At 40.6% G+C, this 27,729-nt stretch overlaps 1 protein-coding gene across 5 annotated transcripts in view; it reads right to left on the bottom strand.

Moving 5' to 3' along the window:
* Positions 1 to 6: 6 nt before the first annotated feature.
* Positions 7 to 27,729, bottom strand: part of erbin (erbb2 interacting protein) — a 49,564-nt gene continuing 21,841 nt past the window's right edge. For 2 of the 5 annotated variants that reach the window (XM_035667506.1, XM_035667508.1), the window contains exons 3-26: positions 24,608 to 24,802; positions 23,898 to 24,015; positions 22,128 to 22,206; positions 21,876 to 21,965; positions 20,079 to 20,135; positions 17,752 to 17,815; positions 17,253 to 17,327; positions 16,341 to 16,485; positions 15,442 to 15,514; positions 13,607 to 13,736; positions 13,356 to 13,471; positions 12,576 to 12,645; positions 10,570 to 10,669; positions 8,822 to 8,943; positions 8,308 to 8,481; positions 7,967 to 8,149; positions 7,735 to 7,852; positions 7,474 to 7,648; positions 5,850 to 7,374; positions 2,497 to 2,553; positions 2,158 to 2,325; positions 1,549 to 1,641; positions 1,298 to 1,372; positions 1,091 to 1,198 (exon numbers count right to left, since the gene is read on the bottom strand). In XM_035667506.1, coding sequence (XP_035523399.1) covers positions 1,091 to 1,198; positions 1,298 to 1,372; positions 1,549 to 1,641; positions 2,158 to 2,325; positions 2,497 to 2,553; positions 5,850 to 7,374; positions 7,474 to 7,648; positions 7,735 to 7,852; positions 7,967 to 8,149; positions 8,308 to 8,481; positions 8,822 to 8,943; positions 10,570 to 10,669; positions 12,576 to 12,645; positions 13,356 to 13,471; positions 13,607 to 13,736; positions 15,442 to 15,514; positions 16,341 to 16,485; positions 17,253 to 17,327; positions 17,752 to 17,815; positions 20,079 to 20,135; positions 21,876 to 21,965; positions 22,128 to 22,206; positions 23,898 to 24,015; positions 24,608 to 24,793 — 4,101 coding nt within the window. In that variant the 5' untranslated portion in view covers positions 24,794 to 24,802. Of the gene's footprint in view, positions 1,199 to 1,297; positions 1,373 to 1,548; positions 1,642 to 2,157; positions 2,326 to 2,496; positions 2,554 to 3,977; positions 4,122 to 5,849; positions 7,375 to 7,473; positions 7,649 to 7,734; positions 7,853 to 7,966; positions 8,150 to 8,307; positions 8,482 to 8,821; positions 8,944 to 10,569; positions 10,670 to 12,575; positions 12,646 to 13,355; positions 13,472 to 13,606; positions 13,737 to 15,441; positions 15,515 to 16,340; positions 16,486 to 17,252; positions 17,328 to 17,751; positions 17,816 to 20,078; positions 20,136 to 21,875; positions 21,966 to 22,127; positions 22,207 to 23,897; positions 24,016 to 24,607; positions 24,803 to 27,729 lie in introns of those variants that run through there. The other 3 variants (XM_035667510.1, XM_035667509.1, XM_035667507.1) reach the window with 3 other exon arrangements.

Here is a 27,729-nt window from a genome sequence, read left to right as displayed (position 1 = left end):
ATTTTGTCACCTTTGGACAGAGCCGTGATAACAGTTTCTCTCTGTTTCCGGTCTTTGTGCTAGAGCTAGCCGACTGCTAGCGCTTCCATCTTCTTATTTCACGCATCGCCTGAAAGCGAACAAGCGCACTTCCCAAACCGTCAAACCTTTGCTTCAAACAAAAGTTTCTGACTGGTAACAGATTAAGGCTGAGCAAACATACTACACCTCCTTTCTCCCATTTCCCCAATGTTTGAATTTCCTTTCCATATTCCAGTCTCATTAAATGATCACATGCAGACTGCATTTCTTCAACATCTAAAAAGCTGTGATTTCATTTATATTGCAAAGGATTCCCCCTCCCCCCCACAGCTCAGGTAGTGGTCTGGTTAGGTGATATGCCGAGCAGTTGCTGTGAGGATATTTGGGAGGAACTGAGGACTGAAGTGTCTGTACGGTGGAGGATGTTCACAGGTTTAATGGAAGCAGGGGTGGATCATTTCCTCTTCTCAACTCTTTGATTTTGCAAAAAAAAAAAAAAAAAATCAGACAAACCTCCTCAATCTACATTCGTCTCCACATGAAAAGCACGTAACATTGTCCTCCACGAAAGATCCCACGGTAGACCAAAAAATGGTTTCAACATCAAAAAAAAAAAAGAAAAAAAAAGGCAAATTGGATGGAGCCCTGCCCCCTAGTGGTCAATTCATGTCAATCCGCAGAAATGAAACCTAATTTATGTTAACGTATGTATGAGATTTCGACAAAAAAAAAAAAAAATAAAAAAGGAAAAAAGATGATCTGTACAGAGACCACAGTAATTATTTGCTTCAGAGCAGGTCGTATCTTCAGCTTCTTTTGTATAAAAATATATATACCACAGTGATGGCCTTTTGAGGACTCGTACTTGCAGAGGTTTGCCGCCGTCTCACTTGGATCCACTACATTCAGTGGTTTTCCCCGTTTAATCAAGGCTATGAAGATCTCTACTATAAATAGTCCCAACAGGTATCAACAGATCAGTGTCCTCTGTGTATAAAAATATGAGTCAACATAAATCTCTGTTCGTCTCTCCTTCTCGTGTCCCCAAGCCTTTAGAGGTCAGTTGAGTCTATGCTTGTACATCTCTTATGATTATCAAATCCACAGTGTTTGGAAACGTCTTCAAGAGGGCCACTGCATTCCCATGATCGATATTCACAAAGCTGTATCCATTTGCCTGTGAGAAAAGACAGAATCATTGGTTAGTTAAAATACTAGTAGGCCTTTAACTAGTCACAACGGATCTTTGTGATCATTTATATAGACAGCAGAATACCTGGATAATTTTATCTCCGGGCTGAAGAACCTTGCATGCCGGTCCCTCAGGTTGAACCCTTGTCACAAATATACCCTGAAATGACATGATGCTATATTAATTACATATATTAAAAGCAGCTAGGTTGTACTGAATGTTTTCCTAAATAGATGTACAGCACAACTCAGGAAAACCAATCAATTTCTGTGAAAATAATACAATATGAATGGAATATAAAAGAGGTCCTTTAAGTGTGGTATTAAAAAATTTACATTGTCATCTGGTCGAAAGGGATTTCCCCGGCCTCCCACTCCTCCTGATATACTGAAACCCAGCTCTGGATTCTTCTCCACTTTCACACGGATCTGAAACACACCCACATACTTTCATCAGACATTTATGCGCAGTCATTCACTGTTAATTACACAATATTCCCTGCATTATATATATAACAAAACCACAGCAGACCTTTAGGGAACTGGTTTCTACCCAAATATGACACAAAATTCTGGTGAAAGAGCACAAATTTCAGGTTTTCACAACTCTAAGTTTCAAAGACTTCCCTTGAAAGATTCGACTGAAAAACTGATTGACTGTCCATTAAGTATGAAGCTACAGTCAGCTTTAGGGTTTTTCACCCTGTTCCAGTCCGTATGTTAAGCTCAGCTAACTAGCTGCTGTCTGTAGCTTGAAATTTAACAGAGAGTATAATACTCTCTTATTTGCATCTTCTCATTTAACTCTCGTTACAACAGCGTATTTCCCAAAATGTTAAACAATTCCTTTGATCAAAGTTTAGCCGAGAAAATCCTCAAAATCAACTTCCATTTCTAGCAGGTCTGTATTTCTTCAAGTAATTTCACACAAACACCGTCCTTCACCTCATGCTGCAGTGCGTCTTGGGGCATGCGTGGGGGCCCCTGGGGCTGATGGGAGACTTTGAGCATCAGGTAGTCAATGAGCTGCTCTCTGGAAGGGTGGCGGGCCATTGGCGCCTGGCTCATCTGGGGACGACCAGTGGTGCCCATCTGACCGTTCATCAAAGGCACCTAGGGAACAAAACCACGATGATAAACAGTACTGCATCAACATTATGAGCTCTTCAAAGCAGATAAAATGCATCTGCAGAGGTCGCAGATCTAAATCATTTCCTGGCTAATTCGAAAAACGTTTGACACATTTGTGCTCTGCAGCTAAACGTCTGCATGTATTCAACCTACTTTTCTGTGGGGGTCCATGGTGTAGCTCTGCTGCCCTTGGGGACTAAACACATCATCCTGGAAGGACAGAAAGTGATGATTATTAACACTGTGCCCAAACCTCACTCCACTGAAACTCATTTACAACAAAGGATAATGGACAAGACAGACAATTAGATACTGCCATGAACATTTGTCAAGGGTGGTAATGACATTAGGCATTAATGTGTTGCTTTAGAAGAAAGGAAGGGATCTGATTAAAATGAAAAAGATTAAACTGTGCTTAGTTTCTATTCAGACACTAAGCAGCATGTAATTCTGAATATTAGCTTTCTGGAGATAAAGTGAATCTTAAATGTTAAGTAGGGAACAGGTTACCCAACACTCTCAGACATCTGTAGATAGTGCAGAAGACTTTTTCTCCCCCTCTTCTACACATTCTAAACCCCACTCTCTAAAATCACTTAGACGCAAACTTCTCCCACTTACCTTTTGCAAACATAGTTTTCATCCCCACACACAAAAGTGACAGGTTGTGAAGTGATTCTGAAGTGAACGGAGGGTGAAGTAGAGATGATAAATGAGCAAAATAAAGATTTAAAGTGCAGTTAAAGGAAAAGAAAATGATGGTTGCTGAGATGAATTACAATCACAGGATGCGAGTATTGCAGAGTGAAGGGATAACACACACTGGGATAATGATTATGATGTTAAAAGACCCTGGTGTGTTTAAATGGGTTTTTTTTTGTACCATGCATGAGACTTATATATTATATATCTGATTATTAACTTTAACACAAATGAAGGTAGGCTTTCTTCGTGAAGAGACTGGCCTGAAAAAGCTTATTTTCCTCAAACAAGCCTGTCACAGCGCAGGGTGCCAGCTGGATTCAGAGAAAATACAGACCTGCTGTGAACGTGTCTCTAGAAATACAAGCCTCCCATTGCTCAATAACACATATTTCTTGCTCATTACTTGAATCAGGTATAGTGGATAAAATTAATTAAGCTACACAGCCTGCATGTTTTGTGAAGAAGTTGTTCAGCAGATTTATTGCTTAAATTAGATAAAAGTCAGTCAGATTTCAGTTCTGTATTTCTCTGATTCGGTCCTGGACGTCGTAAAGCCACTAAACCAAATGAATGATGGTACAAAAAAATGAGTAGTCCCCTTTTAAACAAGTCAAATTGCATTAAACTAAGGGGAGCTGCACAAAAAAAAAAAAAAACATAGAATCCATCAATTTCTCACTCTACGAAGACATCATATGTACTAGACAGGGATTGTGGTCGTGAGAAATCAGACGTTAGGAGAGACATACTTTCACTTGCCTATAAAAGGACAAGTGAAAGATGGCTGTGGGTCAGTGATCACTTCTCAACGTCGAGGAGAGAAGGAAACAGACATTTCTTATCTTCTATGGGATGTGAAACTAGCAGGAACTGGAAGCCCTGGCTTAGTAATGAGCAGCAGGAGCTAGCTTCAAGTTCACAGTACTCACACAGAAGCCCAGAGCGCCGTAGGGCTGTCCGTCCCTGGCACTAAAGACCAGAGACCCTTGGCTGGCATGCATATCCCTACAGCTGCCGTAGTGAGACCAGCTCAGCGGAGCGTTATTGGAATTATAGGAGCGAGACAGCGCATTCTGAACAGAGGGACGACATGGAACAACCAGCACCAACAGACACGTCAGCGGTGGCCATGCAATCCACCAAATGAGTGTTGACATAAAAAAAGACAACATTTACAGCATATACAGACAAACATGCAGGGAATCAGAAATATTTGGCATACAGCTGGGTTAGTAGGCTCTGGTAAACTTCCAACTCCATATTAAAAAGGCAGATTCACCCAAATATCTGTAATAGTATGTTAACATACAGTTTCATTTGCAGAGGTTTTGAGAGACCCCAGTATGGGGATGGGTTCTGATAGCTGGTTCCACTTGGCTGCTGAGCTATACCAGTCCTTGTATTTTGCAAAATGAATCTCTTATCAAATCTTTGATTTAAGAGTCCCCTAGATAACCTGCCTCTTTCTGACGCAAATAAAGAAGCTGGTGACAGAAAAACACCAGCTCACTCAGCGACATTATGGTTAATTAGATTAATGGACTGAACACGGTTGGACCACCTTTACTTTCAAAAGTGTGGATACACTTCACAAAGTCACCAAAGTTGTGAGAGGATACTCACAACAGATTAAATATGTATCTACCATCCATCATGTTGAACGAACTAACTTGTGGCATTTTTGATATCTTAAGAATGTTAAGTGCTCCACTATAGCCGGTCACACTGTATTCTGTGACCTGGAGCAGAGCAGTAACAGTTCACCTTCAGGTAATGTTAATTGCATTGTACATGTAGTTGTTTAGTTTTTCTGAATCACAAGGTAGAATTAATATTTCCACTGTGTTGTTTTTACTGTACTGTCTGTGGTTCCTGCAGCTGTAGCACAGCCCCGCAGAGAAATGAGTCAGGACAGATTAATGAATGTCACAGTGCAGTGACAACATATGTGGTCATAGCCCTGCACACTCTCAGCACAGTGGAATATCAGTGGTTTTAGGTATGATACCTAGTTAGAAAATACTTATTGTATATTTCACCAAGATATCTTCATTCCCCACCGAACAAACTACCTAAAAAGATTTGAGAAGGGATTTGATGGACAGATTTCAAAGTGGATTCAGATTTGATGCCCTTGATGTAATGATGTATAGTAATATGTATGATATGAAATGCCATCAAACCCTACTCCTAACCCCTACAAAACGAAGGTGAATGAAATGCGTTTGTGGTGCTCACAGCACTGAAACAATTACATTTAAAAATTAAACTGCATCATCTCTTCCAAGAAACACGTCCATGTTACTCTGGATAATTCACAGTGCCGACAGTCTGCGGATTATTCGGATTAACAGAGACACTGTTTCTGGAAAGACGCATTGCAGGTTAATATTTTTACATGCAATTTTCTAATGCTTTTTTAAGTCGCACAAACAATATTACTTTCACCTGCACTGTATTAGGGCGGCATCAGAAATCTCAGAGGCAGATACCATATAGCAAAAAATAACTGAACAATCTGTAAGGCTATGGGGAACAGAGAAGTTATGTCTTTTTGTAGTTTGGTTGAAACAAAAAGCTGGGCTTTCCAAATATTATCTTACACACATGTTGTTGTCATGGTCTTAAAGCAATATCCTTGTTGTGCTTCTCTGTAAGGATGAGCGTATTCATACAGTTGGCCTCGTAAGTGTGATCTACACATCATATCTTAGGCACCACAAAAACAATCTTAAGATCAATTACACCCTGAAACTGAAATGACGAGGACAACAAAAAACAGGTAGTTCATTACTTTTTACCTTTTCCATTTTCTTGGCCTCGATGTGCCGCATCACCTGGTCTCTCCAGTCAACTGGCACCCTTCCAGCGCCAACTCCTCCTGACACCTGTACAGGCCCATCCAGCAGCGAGTGCTCGGACTTCACCCTGGTGTTGGGCCTCTTGCTGGGGCTGCTGTGCTGGTAGTTGAAATCGCTAACAGACATGGTCCTCTCTGGAAGCTCGTGGGGCTGCGGCCTGGCGCCGAGAGGCCTGGAAGCTCCGGGTACATCGATGCTGTAAGTGCGAGCTGAGAGGGGCCTCTGCATGGCCTGACTCATTGCCAGTGGCCCCCTGGCTAGGGTGTGAATGTCCCTGTACGTCATGTATTCCCCATCAGGTACCTGCATGCGCCTCGGGTCGCCCATGGAGGCTGTGGAAGCAGTGCTGCTTTGCCTCTGCAGAGTGCTGCTTCTAGACTGGCCTCCTGTAGAATGAAGTCTCTCCTTAGTCCACATGTCCCCAGAAGGTTTGGGACCCATTGGAGGCCCCCTCTGCTGGGGCTGTAGAGGGTAAGGAGGTGCCTGATTACGGTTGGAGTAGTTGGTGTTGGCTAGTGAGTGTGGAGGAGGAGGGAGGTAGCCTTGGTGCTCTGGGGGCATGGGCGCCCTCTGGGCCCAGAGGCCCTCTTTAGGCATGGCACTGCTTGTGTACTGTATGTTGTACTGAGGAGGAGGGATGCCCATGGCCATGCTGGAGGACACTGGATATCTGCTGGTGCTGGCAGGGGGCTTAGAGGAAGAGAGAAGGTCTGATGAAGATGCAGAAGAGCCAGGGTAGATCTGGAGAGTCTGGTCATTCAGTAACTGACTAGCTGACTTGCTCCTGACTATGCTCTGGCCCTGAGCCCCTGGCCCAGGGCCGGCTCCAGCCATTCTAGTCATTCCTGTTGTGTCATAGGAGTCACTATCCCCATCAAAGGAGTATATCTTCAAGCCTCCTGTTTCTATGTTGCTGACGCTGTGAGACTTCATCACCTGCGGGGGATGGCACCTTTTCTCTGGAGACAGTTCCTCTGTGCTGCGAGACAGAGACATGTCACTGCTGGCTGTCACGCCTGTCGAGGCCACATGCACCGCAGATGTCTCTACTCTCATCCCTTGGCTTTTGTTACCCAGACTATTGATGCAGTCACTGACCTGCTGGTTTCCATTCAGAAAATGCTCCATGTTGTCATTGCTAAAACCCTGCTTGCTGTCCAAGTCCTCCCGGGTTACTGAGCCATTCTTGGTTTTGTCCACCTCGTCCATCTGAACCATGTTGTCGGTTGGCAACTTGGACACGTTCATATTAATCTGGTCCCACTTGGTGTAAGTTTCTCCCATGCCATTGTTAATTCCCTTCTCAATGAAGGCCAGTCTGGCTTCCATGGAAAGGTCGTAGTCTCCCATTTTCTCCGGTGGGGTCTGTTGGGTTTTCAAAAGGGCCTGAAGGGATGTTTCAGATCCATTACCATTATGGAGGAGGGGAGTGGTGTCTTTAGGCTGGTTCATGTTCTCATCTTGCCTACAACATAGAACAAGAGACACATCAGATTCTGTAATAACGGCAGGAGCCAGACGCTCCTTTTTACTCCACATTAAGAGGCTGCAGAATGGCACTAACCGGCTTTTTGGTAAAAATGGCATCTTTGCCTCTCTCTCAGGGGTGCACAGAGAGTTGTCCTGACTGCTGTCTGTGGTCAGAGACACGGAGTCAGACATGCGTGATGGAGACGAACAGTTACTGTTGTTCTGGTTGCTGTTGGCCACTGTCTCATCCAGCAAAGAGTCTGCGTCATCTGTTAATTTAGAAATATGTCATTTGTCAACTTTAAATTTCCATTAAAAATAGTATCTTTTAAAAATCACTCAACAAAACCTTTACCTTTTTTGTCCTTACTTAAAGTCACTACTTTAGGCTGGTTGATGGAGATCTCAATAAGAGGTGGTCTCATCTCTGCAATTTTCATCTCCTCCTCTTCATCAGACAGCTCTTCAGAATCCTAAAGACAAACAATCATTTTCTTAAAGTTGCATTTGAAACTTCCTAAATCACTTGCTGTATTTCTTGTTTGTTAAATAGTGAAATAAATTAGAGTGCTAAATGTTAGTAGTACCTCCAGTGTGTCTTCGTGGTTCATCATGGAGCCCCCTGAAGATTTGAGAGGGACTTTCTGAGAGCTGTAAGACTCTGAAGTGTCTTTTGATTCTGATGCAGAGAGGTTTTGGGCATGTGTGTTGTTAGAGACTTGGGGCTCCATGTCTGATGCCATGCCGTTAGGACAGGGTGCCTCTATCACCTGACAAAAACAGCACGGATGGTCAATTATTTACTAAAAATGCTCCTTCACTTGCATATAGAATATGCAATTTGTTAAAGGAGAACTAAATCGAGGCAAAATAGGCAAGAAATGAAAGTGAAAGATTGTTTAAAATATCTAATTTAGCTGAAACTGACCTTTACTCCCACATCCTGCACTCCAATATGGTTCCTCTCCACTGGTTTTGCATCTTTTCCTGACTCGTCACCCGACTCGTCCTCCTTCAGCCTGTGGGCCACCGACTGGGCTGTCTTCACCATGTTCTTCAGCTCGTCTGGGTATGGTGTAGGGTAGCGCTTCAGGTTTCCCTCCTGGAGGAGTACAAATACCCACAAACTTACCATTAACATTATGTAGTTTGCAGTTTTGACAGAAATGGGATAGTAGGATTAACGTCAGTGCTGAATAGCAATTACATGAAGAGCGAGGTCCATTCAATATATAGACACATTTACCATCTATACAAAGGTCACCCCTGGTCAATTGTTTTAGAAAATGGGACAAGGCACATCTTACATGAAACAAAGTGAAGCTTGTTGCAAAAAATAATACGGTGTGTGATTACAACAATGTCCTTGCAGTTTGGTAAACTATGTTACCACAGTCATTTTTCCTTTTCCCAATTATGTGGACAACTGTTTTGACACTAACCCTCGGGGGTGTTTCTCTCTCATCCTTGTCCTCGTCACACTCGAAGGCCACCTGAGCTCGGTGCTTGCGTTGTTCCTCCCAGAGAGCTGGATTAAAGCTCTCAGAGTCAGAGTTGGGGATGTCTGAAATAAAAGCAGAAACCAGGAGGAGGATCATTTGTTAATTTGTTTTTAATTAAGGCTTTAGAAGTCTCCCCCACTGTGTTTAATTCATGCAGGTCTGACTTTGACCACAAGATGGCGTAAAGACAACATGAGGCATGCCTATAAACTGGAGGTGCTGCAGAGGAGCTTGAAATTCAGGAGTTAACTCCTTAAACTCAAGTTGAACCACCTGAACCATACAACAATGAAATACTAACACTTGGAATTGTAGTTCTCATAAATTGCAACAGCAAAAAATAAGTACTTTGAAAAGACTTGACCCTGTGCTTCACTCTGATTCCAGTCTATTTTAAAGTTTAACACAAAAAGCAAAAATATTAAAACTAACATTCTTGCAGGATTTGCCATGACTAAGCATTCAATTCAATTTTACTCCTTTGCCATACACCTGTCTGATTACTACATGTTAGAAAGGGAGAAGCAAGGCCATGATTACTATGACAATCATGTCACAGAAGTGGTGATTGTGGTTGTGATGACGTTACTTTCCTGAAACTCTGCATTAGCATCTGCTCTCCATTGTGTCACTCAGACTGACACTGACAGTCAGGTTATTCTAGCTTCTCAGGAAACATGACAAAACAGTAAATATGAGAAATGTCAAAGCAGATGACTGGGAGATAAACAGTGGACAGAGCCCACGTACAGTAACCTGTATGGGTGCATTTTCTGGTGGTGCGATGTGGTTATAGACCTAAGAATCGGTTGGCTTATTAAATCGGGCTGATTATCTGGTATTTTGAGATAATCTGCATTGGCTGATGTTTTTTTGATGTTGAATTTTATAAAAATTCCATGCAAAACAACACTTTTCTGGCTAAGACAACCTGTGGACATGTTGGATTGTAATGTGTATGGAATAATGGAATTATACATGATTTGTCTTTTGATATCGGCATTGGCCATTGAAAAAAACTATATTGGAAAAAAAAGGCAATTCATCGCTGACATCGTCACGAATATCAAGCTACTCATTACTATTGCAGTAGTTCAAGCATGTAGATCTCAAACCACTAATTACTCTAGAGCTAAGACGAAACAGGGTCAGTGCAAGCTGTCTGGTGTAATAGGAAACCAAACCAAACTAACAGATGCTTAACAAGAAGAAGACTACTTGTGTTTCGTCTGCAGCTCTGGTCTCAGGTCCCTCATAAAATATGAATACAGTAATCCTTGCAGGTCACGTATAGGACTGCTGCTATAAAGATGGTAGCAGTAGTCATGGCAGTGCAAGAGAATCTGACATAAAATGCATTTACTTTAACTGAAAATGAGTCCGTTAGGTTCTCATTTACAAAACCACTTTTTTGTTTCTTACTGTGTATGGACCATCAACTTCCATAAACTCTTAATGTTTTATTTTGATAAATGATCATATTAGTCATACAAGTAAAGCTGTTTGAATTGTACGATTGCCTGGTAGTACTGATTGATTAACAAGCTTGAATCTTTAATATCCAGCCCTGCTGTGATGAACTGATTGGTGAAAACAGGTCAGAAACATTTGCAGTTTGAGGGTCAGCCAGATCAACCATGAAAGAATATAAAAGAGAAATTTAGTCTTGATGAATGCACAGTACTCACAGTCCTCAGTCCTGATTTGCTGGGGGAACATGTAGTTGGTGAGCACGGTTTTGTGTGTCTCTGGATCCTCCTCTTTCTGGAGAGGGATCAGGGGCTTTGACTGTGGGAGACAGAAAGTAGGTTTGAGTGTGCTATCTGCAATCAAAGGTGCTTTGTCAAAATTAATGTGGTTCCCCCCAATTTCCCACAGTCCTTTCCAGCTGAGTTTGTCCCTCTAGTCTTCTCCAAACCACCCACTGGCTTTGCTTTGACTGAGACACTACTTAGGCACATCTGGGTGCCACTTTCTGTCAATCATTCCTTTATGGAAGTGGTTTAACCTCCATCAATGTCCCTTAGGCCTCATCATCATTGTCACACCTGCCAAACAGTATCCCTGTGTTTCAGTACTGTGGCTTCTGTTGGACTGCCTCTCCTGGGTTTCATTTCTGCCCCTCTTAACACAACAAGAGCCGCACTCCTGATTATAAGCAAGTCAAGTTCATTTATATACAGTACATAGCACCTTATTGTGTCACAAAGTGCTTTACAAGTCAATAAAAGCAAGGACAACTAAAATTCTGAAAATCATCAATAAAAGGCCTGTTTGCACAAACATAATTTCTGACATGATATGAAAAAACTCTATAGGAAGGCTGTTCCTTTAAGAGCCTCGGAGCTAAAGCTTGGTCTTGAACCAAGGGACAGCAATCGAGCCCTGATCATATGACCTTGGAGTCTGTCTGTACAGTTTCCTGTTAGGAGCCCGAACAATAAATCAGTCAGGCTGAGCAGTGTGTATGTCAGAAATACAAGAGATGTCACCATTCTATAGTTTGTCCATCAGAGAGTTCATTTCTTTACTGTAAAATGTCCTGCCAAGTACATTTCTTGTTCACAATTATTCAAGAAACACATTTAAGGGAACCTTTCCAAAAATACATATTTATCTTATGGGTGGTGTGAATTATCAGTATTGCCTCCAAAATCCTCCAATACTGGACTATAGCAAAGAATTCACAAAGGTGAGCAAGAGAGTGATTGTGAAGAAAGGTGTAAATGATAACTAATTTCTTAAAATATTATTCAGTATTCAATAGGCAGCTAGACAGGGGGAGACATGGGTACCTTTAGGACAGGGCTGGTTCTTCTGTAGCATTCTGAAATGGCTGCAGTTTTCCATGCATTTGAAATAACAATAGTCCAGCCAGGATGAGAAAAAGGCATGAATAATTGATTTTGAAATGTGGTGAGAGTCAACAAATCTGTTGAGAAATACTTATAAGCAGGAAAAAGCTAAACACGCTGACCCAGCGTACACCTGCAGTGTAGTTTCCAACCTTAAACATTAAAACTCCTTGGGAAAGCTTAATACGAGTGGTTTGAGAATTCCTTTCCCATGCAAAGCTACTCTGCAATGACAAAGTGGGACTGCAAGCCACTTCCTGACACATGAGCTGAACAGACTCAAACGTTTCCACCTCTGATAGGCTTATCTTGTGTTCTGTCAAGGGCCACATTAGCTAAGGCAGCAGTCCAAATTTCTAGCGCCACAACTTGCTTGGTAACCTTGATCTCTCTACATGTGCTTTACTTCCGGCTGGTTGCTGCTGCCTTTTCTCACTCAGATTTCTGTCATATCATGTTGCAGAGGTTTTGACAGGCTCTTCTAGATTACCACACTGTCGCCCTTAAACAAGTATTTAGGTAAGGATAACATTTTTTGACATTCATTAGGATCCTTCTACACTTTAAAAATGTAGAGTTTTGTGTATCGCCGAGTCTGACCTGCATTGCCATTTGGCACGTTTAGATCAAATGTCCTGGAAGTGGTTTACTGAATTTTGAATGCGTTTTCCTGTGCGCTACCTGACCTAGCTGGATTAATTTACAGCTGAATGTTGTCACGTACCCTGCTGCCATGACAGTCTCTATAGAACACATCACCCTCTGACAGCTCTGAACTCAGTAGTACCTTTTGTGAAACACTTATACTTGTGATTTATACGTAATACATGCAATCTCACCTGATTTTCAGACAGCCACATTGCAGTCATCTGGTTCAGTTTAGTGAAACTGTAGGGAAGATTCTTTAACCTGCAGTGGAACAAAAACAACACAGGTACTCAGTCAGCTTGAACCAACAACCTAAAAAAACTGATGTATCTGCAAAACAGTCTAAAAAATAAAAATCCGTCGTGTAAGGTAAATTTAATGTACAAGGGCCCAATATAAAGTTAGGCTGAAGCACTATTTCATTATTTCTCTAATAAAATGTCAGCGCTGTGGGGTCGTAGCCAAAGTTATTCACTGTATTTGGCACAGAGCAGACACCAGGAATGAAAGCTGTGATTAGAACCTCAATCAGGCCGTAGCTTCCAAACCAAACCATTTTCATTCTGGGCAGAATTAAGACCCTTCGATCACGATGTAATTATCAGGTTATGTTTCAGACTGCGTGTGTGCACGTGCTCTTTTTTCATTTGTTTTCACAGTTATGCAGTTCATAATGAAATACTAGATTGACGCAAGGCAGCAGGAATGCCTTTAAAATAACGACGGCTGCAACTAACAATTATTTCTATCAGTTAATCTGTTCATGAATCAGTTCATTTCTAAAATTAAAATGGTGAAATGCTTTAAATGCGTTGTTTGTCTGACTAACTCAAACATTTACAATATATTAAAAACGCAGCACTTTTAAAATTACTTCAGACATCAATAATCCAAAATAAACAGAAAAAAAAACCAAAATAACGTTTCTTCTTAAACTTGACCTCAATATGTCACTGTCAGTTCAAACTCACTTGTTGTTGCTGAGATTTATGACCTTGAGCTTCTGCATGTCACCCATCTCCTCAGGCAAAGACTCCAACTTGTTGGAATGTAGGAAGAGCACAGTTGCGTTCTTCCAGTTGCCCATCTGTGAGGGGAGAGAAAGCAAGGACAGAGAGCCGTGAGCCAACGATGCTAGCTGTTACAGATGAGCAGACTGACATGTCACACCATTTAACACATCTCCACAAACACACATATTCACTCTAATGTGCATACTCACCTCAGGGGGAAGCTGGCTAAGGAAGTTATGATCTGCAGCAAACGTACGGATGCTGACACACTGGCCGACGGACGACGGCAAGGCTTCGATCTCATTGAAACTGCAGTCCAGCTCATCCAGAGATGTCAGCCTGATTCAAAGAGAATAAGGAAGACAAAGATAGGAGGAATTTAATCATGTGATCTAATTATTATATATACAGTACATAGTATGTGAAAAACATTTAGGGGTAAAGGGTTAAAGGCATACTCCAGTGATTTATTAGTTTCCATAAAGTTGGGAGAATTTGTTAAAAGACAGATTACCTTTAATCTCCTTGGGACCTTAAATCCCTGATATGGGTCAAGTGCCGAAAATCCTACAGTTCCCATAACGCAGCTAATGGTATGTTATTATTAGAAGCTCCTTATCTTTCAAACCCCACATCCACAGTTTGTAGCACAGGTTTTCTGTTATAAATATGTTGTCTCCAAGTCCAAGCCAAGATAACTAATCATATTTTATCAAACTGTGGAAAGCTCCCTCCCGAGCCACAAAATAAATTATACAACTGTTTTCACAGGCTGAATAGTACTTTTTATGACAAGTAAAAATAGGTGAAGTGATGCTTTAATTCTGCTACATCAGACTACACGTCAAAGATTTAAAATGCAAGAGTGGCAAAATAAGGACTAAATCTTCCTGTCTGTCAAACCAGGTCAATCAACCAACCTACTTTTATGTTTATTACAGCAAGAGACTGAAGCTTCCGAATTTCTATGTAATAGGACTGTAACAGGGCTGGACCCCCCTTCAAAAGATACAAAGACAAGAAATGGCTGAATGATGCTGAAAACAAAACTGGTGGATCTTAAAAGCGTCAGAGCACATAAAGTAGCGACATTTCAAACTGAACCCATGCTGACACAGAAGTGCTGTGCAGCTGGGGCTTTCTGCTGACGGAAAAATGCAAATGCAATCGGGGGATTCAGATGAATGCAAAAAGACCTGCGGGACAGCTACTGTGTTATAGTGCCACTGAACTCCAAAACACAACTCTAAACACATTTGACCCCTCTCTCCTGAATATAAAACAGGGACAAACAACACTCCGCACCGCACATAGGACTGAATAAAATCAGCTACATATGAATGGGAGCGGGGGGTGGCAATCATCTTGCTTAAGCTAAAATCCTTGCATGGGATTAAGATAAACCATAGGCTTTGTCACATAATCTGTGTCAAATTACACAAGGAGACACATTCTAACATACGGAATAATTGAAGGCGGTTTGTTGTTTGGAAACAATGGACAGAAAACAAAACTGCAACAGCTGCAGTAGGTATTGTCAGTAAATGTAGATCTGTCTCTTTCGTGGATGTGGGATTGTACTGATACAATAAATAAATACAAAAGTAGAAGGATTACATTGGCGCCTAATGTTTGTGCTGGCCAACGACAATTCAGAGTAGATGAAGGGTCAGGACGTGGATCTGGCTCGCTCACTACAGCCTCAGCAGCTGGGTTTACTGGTCTGCTGGAGACAATATCAATCTGAGAACAGCTACGGCTGATTTAATCTACTGTATTGGAGGATTATCTGGCCCAAGATTACTATCGACCCCTCAACAATAAAGCAAACCTCAGTTTCCATAAATCAATACAGTTACTCAATATTATCAGCACTAGACCAAAACAAATAAAGCATCGGAACACATTATGTTTAATGGGAATATGTGGTTTGTCCAGACAGACGTCTTATGCGATCAGTGGATGGTAGATGAAAAAAGCGCAATAATCCACTGATCTCAGGGTTTATTCTGCAGATATTCAAAGCTACTGCTGTAACACTCACCCTCCAATGGAGTCTGGCAAGTATATCAGCTGGTTCTCATCCACTTTCAGTGCAGTCAGTTTCTTCAGTGAGCCTATAGTAAGAGGAAAAAAAGATGGAAAATTAGAGAGATGCAGCTTAGAGCAATTACTGATTATCACTTTCTGTTGCACTACAAAAGAGAAATATCCATTACAGCATTTAATTGGATTAATTCATACCGTCATCAATACAATTATCAGTTTAGCAGTAATCAAGCCTGACTCTAAGGCACTGTGCATCTGGACTCATCGGATTTAATTAGCCTGGTCTTAACTCATGGACAGTACTTAAAGAAAGTTATCACATTAAATCCTTAATTTAAATATTTTATATACAAGTTAATATGGATGAAAGTAGATTCTCAGTTTAGTCTGTTCACAGTTTGATGAATAGGCATTGGGAATGAGTAAATACAACTAAGATCACATTTGTGTTAAAGGCAAAAACTAAAAATGTCTCCACAGTATCTGAGAACAAAGACATATTGAGAAAAGGGCAGTTATGCGATATAACTATTTCTATGTTGTAAAACCATGTGTGGCATAATATTGCTAGTTGTTTGGTTAAAACTCAACATCTTCTGGCACTACTGAACTGTGGAAAACTGTGACTACTGTATATTGTAACAGTAATTACAGCTTCTGTGATGATTTATTATAGTATTATTTTTGAAAGTTGGTGCACTTTAAATATAATGAAAATGTATTTCAGCTATGCAGTCACATCATCTATGGGAATTAGATGCTTACAAAAACAACCTCATAATGGACCCAGAGATGAAAAATGCCTTGGCAATAGCTAAAAAGAGACTTTAGGTGTTTTCATAATGGATGTTATTCAAGTAAGACGTGTGTGTGTGTGTGTGCTGTAATCTTCACCGATGGAGCCTGGCAGCTGTGTGAGGGCATTGTTGGAGAGCAGAAGGTCCTGCAGACTCTCACAGCCGCAGATTTGCTCATCTACCATTTCCAGGTTGTTCTTGGACACATCCAGGTATACCAGCTGTTTCAGCATACCCATCATCTGGATACATAAAAAGGACACAGAAAAGACAGAATCTTCACTGATATCTCATTATCCTGTCTTAATTTATGCCAAGGATTAGGCAATGGTAGTGTTGATAACAGAATCAGTGGATTAAAACAATCCCCAAAACATCCTGAGCAGTGAAGTAAAGTAACTTAGGTAGGAGCATCCCAGACATGATATTATCACATAATTATTTCATTTTCAAAAACTGAAAATAGATATTTTACATAAAAAGGAAACAGTTGCTGTATTCAGTCTTGGTTTATATTCCTGACAACGTCATTGCTTACAAAAGGCCAGACTGTGATTACAGTTGATGTTGTTGAAATGCTGGCAGCAGAACTAATGCTTTAATTATGACCCAGTTACAAACAAGCTGGTCATTTGGATGAAAAATGAATCTCATACAACACATTCGGACTATCAAAACATCATTATAAATTAATTATGCTCAAGGAAAATAATAATAAAAAAACCCTGCAGCTGTGAAGGAATTATTACTGGGACATGTGCAAACCTGCATTTCCTCTTTCTATTTGTTCATCCTTCTTCTAAGTTCATTCAGCAAGAGAAACATTTCTAAACTGCAGATCCCTCTCTGCTGGTATTCAGAGGGCTGAAAGTCTGATGCAATCTGACTGCAGTTCATTTTGATGAAGATTGAAGTGGACACAGAGATTGAATATCAAGGGAAGTAATCTCAATAGGAGGTTTTGGGGCACTGCAGTCACTGAAAGTGTGTGTATAGGAATGAATTATACCCCAGGTAAGAACGACAGTCTGTTCCCATCAATCCACAGCTCCTTGATTCCACTCAGCTGCTCCAACACCTCAGGCTGTAGATGTAAAGAGGAGAAAGGAGGTTAAGTGATAGGGATGTGTGTGTATGAGTGTTTAAGGTGTGTGTGTGTGTGTGTGTCTCTGCTGGGCAGAGACAGGATGAAGAGCTTAACCTCACAAACAAGCTAAAAATGAATCATAAAGGTCATTTATTTATTCCACTGTGATTATCATGTATTAATGAATGCTATCTTTCAGAGAAAACAAATGAGCTCTTATCCTAAGTGCACTTAAAAAACAGCTTCCATTTCAAAACAAAGCAGAGGAGGAAAAGGAAAGGGAACAGATTTAAAATAAATAAATAAATAAAATAAAATAAAATAAAATAAAATAAAATAAAAAAGGGAAGGAGGAAGTGAGGTAACAACCAGAAAGGTAAGAAAGCCCTGGGCATCGACAGACCGACTGACAGATACTCACCACTTCAGTGAACTCATTACTCCCCAGGTCCAACCTCTCCAGCTGTGTGAGCTTCTGCATGCTTCTGTAGACACACAGGACAGACAGGGAGTGAGATCTTAAATTCAACGGGTAAATCAATTCACACGTACTACATTAGTTTTCACAAGTGGAGAATTTGAAAATAAACACTAAACTGACACCCTTTGTTTGGACAAAGGAAACAGCCAGGATTATAAGCAATGTTGGCCATGTGCTTTAAAAAGCAAAACATTTTCATGTTATATTTTGGATGGCATACATGCTCTGCCTTTGCTCCTTTCACTGAATAATTTTACAAGGAAATAAATACCTTTTAGAGCTCAGGCGTGACAGAAATATGCTTTAAATAATGGAAAATGTGACGTATGCTAGCCCTAAGCCTTGCTCCAGAATTTTCTCTCCACATTCAGGTCACAGTCTCACATTTTCTGCTACACTGTAAACAAGCAGATAAAAACCAGGACTATTCAACTGCTTACAGTCTTTACTATATTTAACTGATCACCAGTGACAGAAAAATTGGGGGTGAAATATTCTTAGAAAAAGGTTTTGTTTGACATTCAGAGCAGCAATAGTTAACAATCATTCCTCAAAATCTACTGACAAGATGCGTTTGAGGGCATTTACAACTCTGTGGCAGCAGCAAATAGTAGATCTCACAAAAAATACAAAACTCTTTTTTAAAACTGGCGTCACATCCTTGCATACAAAGTCTCCAAAAGATCTGCAAGAGTAAAACAAAATACATGGTTCACTTGTTGTTCTTTCCATTGTTTGAGTGTCCTTGATTGTAGGACATTACTCTGAACGATTCATAAAACACACCGGGGTCAAGTGTTTTAATTGTATAATTCGGGCAAGATAAAGAATTGTAACACACAAATCAACTTGCAAGTAAGATAAGGACTCCAAAACTGTTGTTTCAAATCAGAAATGCCCTGAGAGCGATTCACAAAACCAAAGCAAGAGACCATGACTGGAGATGAAATGGGTTCTGTGTGGGAAAAGATATGATGATCCTTTCCCAACAGGGATGAACTGTGTTTCCTTAAAACATCAGTACAGGAATGGAAAGCAGAGGCCCACCACCACTACTGCGGAGTCTGTTTTGTTTTTAGGTGCTCCTCATAAAATGAGAATGTAAGACATACAGCAGAAATTATAAATATGATTTAAGCCCTTTGGAGATTGTTTTTTAGTACTTGCTGCAATATGAAAACATTAATTATGCTGATGTGCTTTAGCAAGCTTTGGCACATTCTTACCTCAAAAGTTGGCAAGAAATCCGGCGACCCCCATGTGAGCTGAAAGGGGTCAGAATGAGCTGTGCTGGCTCATCTAGAAAGTGAGTTTACCAGTGAAAAACACACACTATGGCTTATGACCTCAAGTTGTGAGGAACACAGCATCCTTCTTTAAAATACCGAGACGCATTTGGTTCCTGCATGTGCTTGGTGTGTTTCTATGCACAGAGAGAAAAGGGCCTGCGCTTTCTATGTGGAAGCCCTGAAAAGGTTTCTGCTGCGCCCCTTTGTGCACGCACACATTTGTTTACATCTCTGAAATGCTTGTGTGTTTCTCTGGCAACGTTCCCGATCATTAGTCCTTTTCTTTGTCAAGGCTCTAGCCTTTACCAGGTCTGGCCTCTGTCACATAAACACAGTGAGAAGCGAGGATCCGTTCTGAGCTGCAGCACTGCACTTTATACACCGGCTGGCCCGTCAGTCATTGAGTGAAAAATAAGAAAAAGGAAAGTGAGTGAGATAACAAAGGAAACTCAGCCAGAGGGAGGAAGGACAAAAAAGGCAAACAGGGAAACGCAGCCTTGCTGAGAAAATGGGAAGGGTATAAAATGAAATGATACAGCAAGTGAAGCATGAAAGAAGACAGACAGAGTAAGTAACTTCCACCCAATCACCTGGAGCTTTCTCAAATACTCATGGGACGTTTAGTCTCCCAGCGGCACTGTAACCTTCTCCAATGGTGAAATAACGAGAGGGTTATAAAACCTGCCACAGCAAGCAGCCAAGCAAAGGGGGGGTTCTTATGCAACATCGAGGAATTTAATACTACAGTTAGAGTTGAGCGAAGTGAATGGTAAAAACAGAGACAGGATGGAGGACGCAGCAGAGACATTGCAGGGGTTGTGAGAGGTAGGAGACAACGAGGAAGTAAGGATAAAAACTCTTGACATGCTTCATGACACAACCTGGACTCACAGTGATGCTGCTCCTTTATTTTGTAATTCAAATGAACATTTTGTAGATTGGAGATTTGGAAAACATGTGAAGTAAAAAAGCACTTACTTTGGCAACATCTTTAACTGGTTCTCCCTCAGCTCTAAGATCTGTAGTTTAGTCAACCTGCAACCAAATAAAAAGCCAATGTTATCATTGATAAGTATGACAATGACAATATACCTTCATACTGTAGAAACCTTCCCAGTAGAGACACCTTCATCACATTTTACCTCACAGCAGTAATATGTGGAATGGGTTTTTGAACCATTGCAGTCATGATATCCTCTGCAGGCATTTTCTGCTACTAACCAGCTTCAATGTGCAGCTACATGACAAGAACTTTTGTGGTAATTTTATTTGCCAAATCAAAACATTATATTCCCGTATACTTGTATATAGTACTAAAGTAGGGTGACAATACAGAAAGCAGATGTAGTTTTAAGAGAGAAAGTGGGTTTTTAGGAGGAGAGGAGGCATTAGTGAGATGAAACAGGCCTATGTGGCTAACACATCATATGTTTTGTGTAATCGGAAGGTTCAACGCTAACTATTACCTATTGTGTAAACTACAAACCATATGTGTGTGACTGATCTTGCTGGTTTGATGAAACAGCCTGTTCAGACTTCACAAAGGAAACATCTTAAAAACAACAGATGGGAATTTGTGAAATCATTGTGAATCGGAATCTGAAATATTCTGAAATAAGTACAACAAAACAGTAATTTGACATGAGGCATACAACAGAGCTTTTTTGTGTCATTTCCTAGCTAAAAAGCCTGTTAAATCTGCAATGTGGCCCAATGGAAATGCCACAGCATTGACCTTTTACGTTGATATGGTGAATTTGTTGGCAAACAGTTGCTCATTTACACATGCAGCAGTTACAGAGCAACATCATCATTCATTTGGAGACATATTCCTAAACATCTGATGAATGTCAGTCCAATATTCACTTTCGTTTACCTCAGTTTTTGGTCTCTACCAGCTCCTGAAGGGAATATCTGCCTCTTTAGCGGTTAAACGTTACACTATGGTCACCAGTTAGTTTAGAACTGGATATGTCTGCAGTTTGGTGTTGAGCAGGTAGTGTACTGTGTTTTCTGTCACTTGAAACTGCTGCAGCTGACAATGACACTGAGAGCTGTGACAGTGAACCAAAACAGTAAAGTTGTGGGCTAGACAGCTTAATAATGAGCTGAAACTTGCTATAAAGCTTTGCAAAGCCAAGGAGAGCTGCAGATTCAGATCTTCTGTAGGTTAATCACATCGTTTCACATCGTTATAAAAATATCTATTATTACTGCTTTAAAGACTGGTGTTATGAAAAGAAGAAAATCTAATGCTGGTCAAATAAAATATGTACTTTAGCTGTGAAGTCATCCTATAATATACAATGAAAGCCTTAATAAAAATTTTAAAACTATAAATTGTAAGCAAGGGCTGAATGATATTGACAAATAGAAACTTACTATTTGTATCCAAAATGTCAGAATTGTCACTATAATGTGGATATTTTGTCAACATATCACCTTGCTCTACTGTAGATTATACATATTATACATACAAAAGTAAATCTTGCTTGTTTGCTTTGCATTTCTGAATGTGAATTTAGGAAGAAGGTTATGTTTTAAAATTGGAGCCATGATTTAAGTGGTTGCCTTTACAAATGTTTATCATGGAAGTGGTACCCTGAAGAAGTTCTTCTTGTCATTCTAACATTAGATTCAAAATCAGATCAACTTTATGGTACCACAGCCATGTCAGTGTTACGACCCAAACAACTACTGTGTGTGGCTTCAAACAAAACATACACTTAATGAGAAACAACTGTATCCTGATCCAAACTGGAGAACAACACTGACCTGCCAAAGCTGGCTGGTAAGAACTCGAGGAAGGCATCATTCAGGTAGAGCTGCGTCAGACTCAGAAGCTGGGTGAAGCCTTCGGGGAGCCTGAAAACACATGCGGGAATAAGAATCACTTACATAAAGCCTGACAAAGTTGAATCTGAAGTTGACAATTATAGAATACTTAAACCCAAAATGCATGTGCAGTATAAAGCCAGAATGGATTTAATTGAAAGTTGAAAAGCTAATATACAAGGGTGTACTCACTTGGATATGGGGTTCACACTGGCTTCTACAATAGCTAGGACTTTGCAATTTTTTATGTTTTCTGGAAACTCCTGGATACCTAGAGAGAAATGGCAAATGGCAGATAAAAAAGCCATTAGAGATTTTAAAAAAGTACAACAACTGCACACCATCAATTCAACATCTGTATGTTGTGTCTCCACCATTTTATTACCACTGACACAAAACAAATGACTCCCTTCAAAACCAAAAAGATGAAGGATAATGCAAGCCATCTTGCCTGTGTTTAGCAGGAGAAGCTTTGTGAATGTTAAACACAGGTAGATTGTGAGTACTCCGTGGATTGTGAGTACAAACAGGAAGGCTCTCTGCCTGAACTGTGTGTGCTCAAGATACATTTAGAGTGGCTATGCACCTTTCCTCTTTAAACAAGCACAGAGAAGAGTGCTCGCGGTGACATAATAAAAGAGCAGGAGGGGAAGAAAAAAAAAAATAAAATAAAAGACCACCGAGTGATAGTCTGCAAGTTCTCATGAAACATCCACAATGTGCGAACTGCAAGAAAGGGAACGTGACCAAGTCTGTAGGTTTATTTCCAACCACTTTGTTTTGTGTCCACAACACTTAGCTCAGGGTGCTTTGTGAAGAAGGATAAGCTACTTTTAATGTCAACACAGGACACGTAGCTCTGGTTCATGAAAACACCACCACATCCTTCAACATTTGTTTAATCTAGGCCGTCCTGTGCACTCATTAATTTATATTAGAACTACCTTTTTAACCTTTCTCTATCCATGAAAGGGTTTTGCTGAGTACGCACACTCCCTTTCTGTTCTGCTTAGCTTCAAGGTTATACAGTGATGATCAACCATCATATACCTGCAGTTTTGCCACTTTCTTTGAGCACTGAACTGAACATCTTCCACAAATTAAAGTAATGCTGATGACTTATTAGAAGCAAAACTCTTTGCATGCAACAGGATGTTATGAAAATACAGACATTTTTAAAATAGCACACCTGATTGATTTTATGTGCAGCTGGGCATTAGAACAGAACAGTCAAGCCTTCAGACGCTTTAATCTGCAGCTGTTTTTTGTTCTAAATGTCAGACTAGAACAACATTGACAGCGGAAAGTTTTCATCAAACAGGCAAAATTGAAAGGACTCCTAGTACAAAGCTGTCCATCATATTCAACAGTGTGAATGTTTATCTTCAAAGAGCTAAATGTCGCACTTTGATAAATGCTGTCGCTTCCCACTCTCTGAAACCGCTGACAAGACACTTTGAGTTGAGCACCTTGTACAGATATTCTCACAGTTTGTGTGACTCTAAGGTGCTTCATCTAGCTCTGTTTTGTCCCTGCTCCTACTCTGCGTTACATAATATCTAATATATTGCAGGTCTGAGCTTGTCCACTTCCTTTATCCATCACATCAGGGGTTTTAAGTCATGCAGTGCTGTGACATAATGAAATGTGGTAAATGAAACATGCAGTGGCATTATACCCCAGACTGTCTTTGAAGCAATTTCACACAGTTTCAATTATGCAACTCTTTCCTGGAAGTTTTATTTTTGTTTTTTTATTCTTTTACTGGTTGGTCAATAACAGTGACAGATGACAACACAAGGACAACTACATGTTACACATCTGAACACACGTCACACATCTGAACACACGTCACTGAACCCATGACTACAGTCACAGTTTTGCATGACTTATTTTACCTGCCAGGCAAATATACGGACACATTATAATGACATTTCTGAAGAACAGATGAAGCTTGCTTACTGTTTTTGCTGACATCAAGCTCCCTGAGATTGATGAGGTTTGCGATGGCTGCCGGCAACACTGATAGGTCATTATCTGGCATGCTCAGTCGATGGAGTAACTGGCAGTTAAACAGTTGCTGGTGGAGAAAGAGAGAGAAGAGATAATATAGTCCTTAATTAAGAAGTGTATGTTTGGCCATAGGGTTGCCCCCTAAAATGTTGTCAGTCGAAGCGATGCGCTTTTGTTTTTGAGCTGCCTCACTGTACACAGAGCAGGGTCACAGCTTGTAGACTGCAAACTTAAAATGACCTCAAACCACAAAACTAACTGTAATGCAAGCAGAGAGGAGTGATAGAAACCGAGCCAGGCACAACGATACTCTACTCCAATGAGGACTGTCACTTAAGTCAGTTAAAGCACTTTTGAACCAGATGTCGGTACAACCTTCTCTGGTGAGACATTACTAAATATTATGTCCTGATTGACTTCCAATCTCAACTGCATCATTCAAATGCTCTTCTCACAAAATGAACACGAGTTCACAAAGTAAGAATGAGTGTGCACAATGCTAGCTTTCCAATGGAGATAAACTAGTTAAGCACACAGCAAGGCAATACTTAGAACTACATTATGGTATTACTCAAGAGGACACTAACGTTTTATAAATTGTAATTGGGATACGTAGAGTAGAAATATAAAGTTTATATGCATCCGTGTGTGTGCCTTACTTTAGGCAGCTCCTCAATCTGGTTGGCATCGAGGTAGAGTTCCTGCAGGGTCTTCTCAAAGCTAAAGATCTCCTTAGGAACAGTCTCCAGGCTGCAGTGGGAGTAGTCCAGCGATGTTACCGCCTCCTCCTCACCCCGCAAGCAGCGGCACGGCACCAGACGAACAAAAAAGCTCCGCTTGGACATCCTCAGGCACTGGAGAGGGAAAACAGAGAGATATGTAAAAGGCAGAAGAGGATTAGGAGTTGAGGAGGTAAGCATTTGGTGCTTCTTATACACTGCTTTAAGTGTCAAATGTAACATGTATTTATCAGTGTGAAAATAAACACTAATTTAAAACATACACACACACACACACATTGATCTTGATATCTGATCTGTGCATCTGATCCATGACCATGTGACTGCAGTCTTAAATTGTGAGAACATCACTCATATGCTGTTCTGTGTTCTCCTTCCACAGGACAGATCACTGTCAGCAGACTGTGTCCAAAAACACAGGGGGAACAATGACTTAAGCTTTGATGAGGAAGAATGATGAGATCATAAACACCTCCAGCCAATCAAAACTACATGGGGATGTATTTTTCGAGTGATAACGAGCAAGAGCAGGCCATAATAGGGTGGAGCAGCAGTGTCAACAACGCCATCATAACAAAAAAGCCACAAGGAAGCAAAGAACTCAATTAAGCGACCATGTTGATGTCTTTTTATGCAGTGAACTTAATGTATTCTGTATTCTGTTTGATAACTGGGCAGTCACCCACTAGAGAGCAAAATGGTCCTGACGGAGAGATGTGTGATAAATGTCACCAAGAACAACAGTCAGACACAAATACTTAGAGATCTGATCAAAACAGCCACGACTTTGGGGTGAACACATTTGCAAAAACCTTCTTTAAAAAGAAAGTTTCAGAATTTTCAACCTGGTCTTTTTTTGTCTGACGATTATAGTAAATGGTAAATGGACTGCACTAAAATAGGGCCTTTGTAGGTTTAGCACCCTACATTTCCTGGAAAGCTGCGTGACACTTGTACGTCTTGCCCTGATCACAGCTTCTCACATCTCTAAATAAAGCAAACTGTAATAATAGACAAAAAATACGTCAATAACATCCAGGTTGAGTTTTTTGGCAAACTGCACTTAAAAATCAATATCCAGTTCAGAATCTCATCTAAAGGAAACAACAGTGAGCCATTCACAGAGTAAAAGCTTTCCAGCAGTATCAGTAGATGTACAACAGCTCTTCAGTGCAGAGGCTGCAGAAGGACCTTTCAAAACGGCCGTGGGTTGCTTCATGCACACTCAATTCTATTATTTCCTCCAAAGTATTGTGCTGTCAGTGTGTTTTCTAATTTGCATATAGATTACAGCTGATCACTGACAATGAGTTTCCATTTAGTGAATGAGTGTGAGTCCCAATTGATTAAAAAATAAAAACAGACATATGAATCCCTTTAAAAGGTTTCCCTTACCCGAGAGAATCCTGCAATAATTTGTTATTTTAATTTCCCCATTTCTCTGCTTTCTTGTAGGAAGTCTGCCACTTATTCTGGCCTTCAATAGGTAAGCAAAATGATGCTCAATGTTGTGGGTATGCAGTACACTCATTAGGGTTGAAGCGGAAGATAAAATTGCAAGATGTGAGCCATGAATCTGTCATGATTTTGGCAATGCTCGTCCTTAGCTAGTTTTATCCAAAACTCTCTCAACTCTCACAAAATAAAGAGACATAAAAGCCAGAAAATCTTTCAATCCGGTTGGGAGCTTAAGGGATGGAGGGGGGGAGGAGTTGCAAACCTGTCCTTTAACTTGCTACAGGGATGTATGTATTATGTTTATAGCTTGAGTCTCGGCTCAACACAGTCCTTTTCACCAAGTACAGTATGCAATATGGAATGTGTTTTGATCAAAAGAGGCTTTGTTCTTTGGAGCATGAGGAGAATGTGACTTTTCCTCCCCCTCGTCTTAATCTGAGCACAGCCACAGCACATAATCTCTGAGTCCTTCGCTCACTGCGTATTCTGTCTAACTGAGCAGTAAAATTATGATGGCCTTGACCTACTCTGACAGCGCAGACTATGTGTGGGTGTGAGCACATATTTGTGTTAGGAGGTTGTTGCAAGGAACTAAGCCAGCCATTATTTTCTTTGAAATTTGGTTAGCACTGTACAACCCATTGTCTTTGTTATCAGATGAGCACATTTTTGCATGTGTGCATGAAGATGCCTTTTCTAGACAGTGCAGTAGGTGTGACTATTTTTGGAGCCACTCAGAATATAGCCTGCCATGGAATTAGTCATGATAGGAAATAAATTATACCAAGCTCCCAAAAATATATACAATTAATACTTCTCGATATCATAATAATGAAGCAAGGTTACCTAGAGGAACTTTGAAATCTGTCAAAAGTTGACTCAAAGGAGGACCGGTCAGCCAACCCTCTGCCTCCAACTCATTGAAAATGGTTGCTTGTACGCACACGCCCACATTAACTTGAGGTATGCACAACCAAGACTGTCAGCCTCCCACATAGCCTTTGCTATAGCAGCAGGCAGCTCATGTATAAATACTCTCACTGAGTAATCTGGTCTATCACCAGAGGGGATGACAGAGGGCTTGGCTCCATTCACCCCGAGTAACAAGCACCGAGCGTATGGATGACGCATGCTATCCAGAGTGGGAGGCGTGGGAGGGCTGAAAGAAGAGGGTGTGATATGGGTTAACAGAGAAAGGGGGTAGTTGTGGCTTATTGTGAGTTATGCAAGAAAAGGCAATCAAGGAACCAAGAGCAGATAAGGTGTCATGAGAAAAATTGTGGAGAGAGATGCATATGGTTTGAAGTATAGAAAAGTAGCAAGAGCAAATCAAGGAAGCGGGGGGTGGATGAGCTGAACATGTTAAAGCTGGTAGAAGAATTTAATCTCACACTTTAAGGATGGGTTCTACATGACTCCATCTAATAATGTTTAATGACCAGAAAATCTGAATGTTGGCTATATGACAGAGCAAGATTAAGAGTCTGCAGCCAAGCTGGCGGGTCTATACTTAGGTACAGAGTAGCTTTGAGCTAAAAAAAAAAAAAGAAAAATCCTATACAAACTCAAAACATTGAAATTAT

The sequence above is a fragment of the Morone saxatilis genome, unplaced genomic scaffold (genome assembly GCF_004916995.1).
Source record: "Morone saxatilis isolate NCDOM2014 unplaced genomic scaffold, NCSU_SB_2.0 Contig21, whole genome shotgun sequence".
Taxonomy (NCBI): Eukaryota; Metazoa; Chordata; class Actinopteri; family Moronidae; genus Morone; species Morone saxatilis.
Note: the sequence above shows the minus strand (reverse complement) of the source record. Positions and strands in the feature narration are given on the sequence as shown.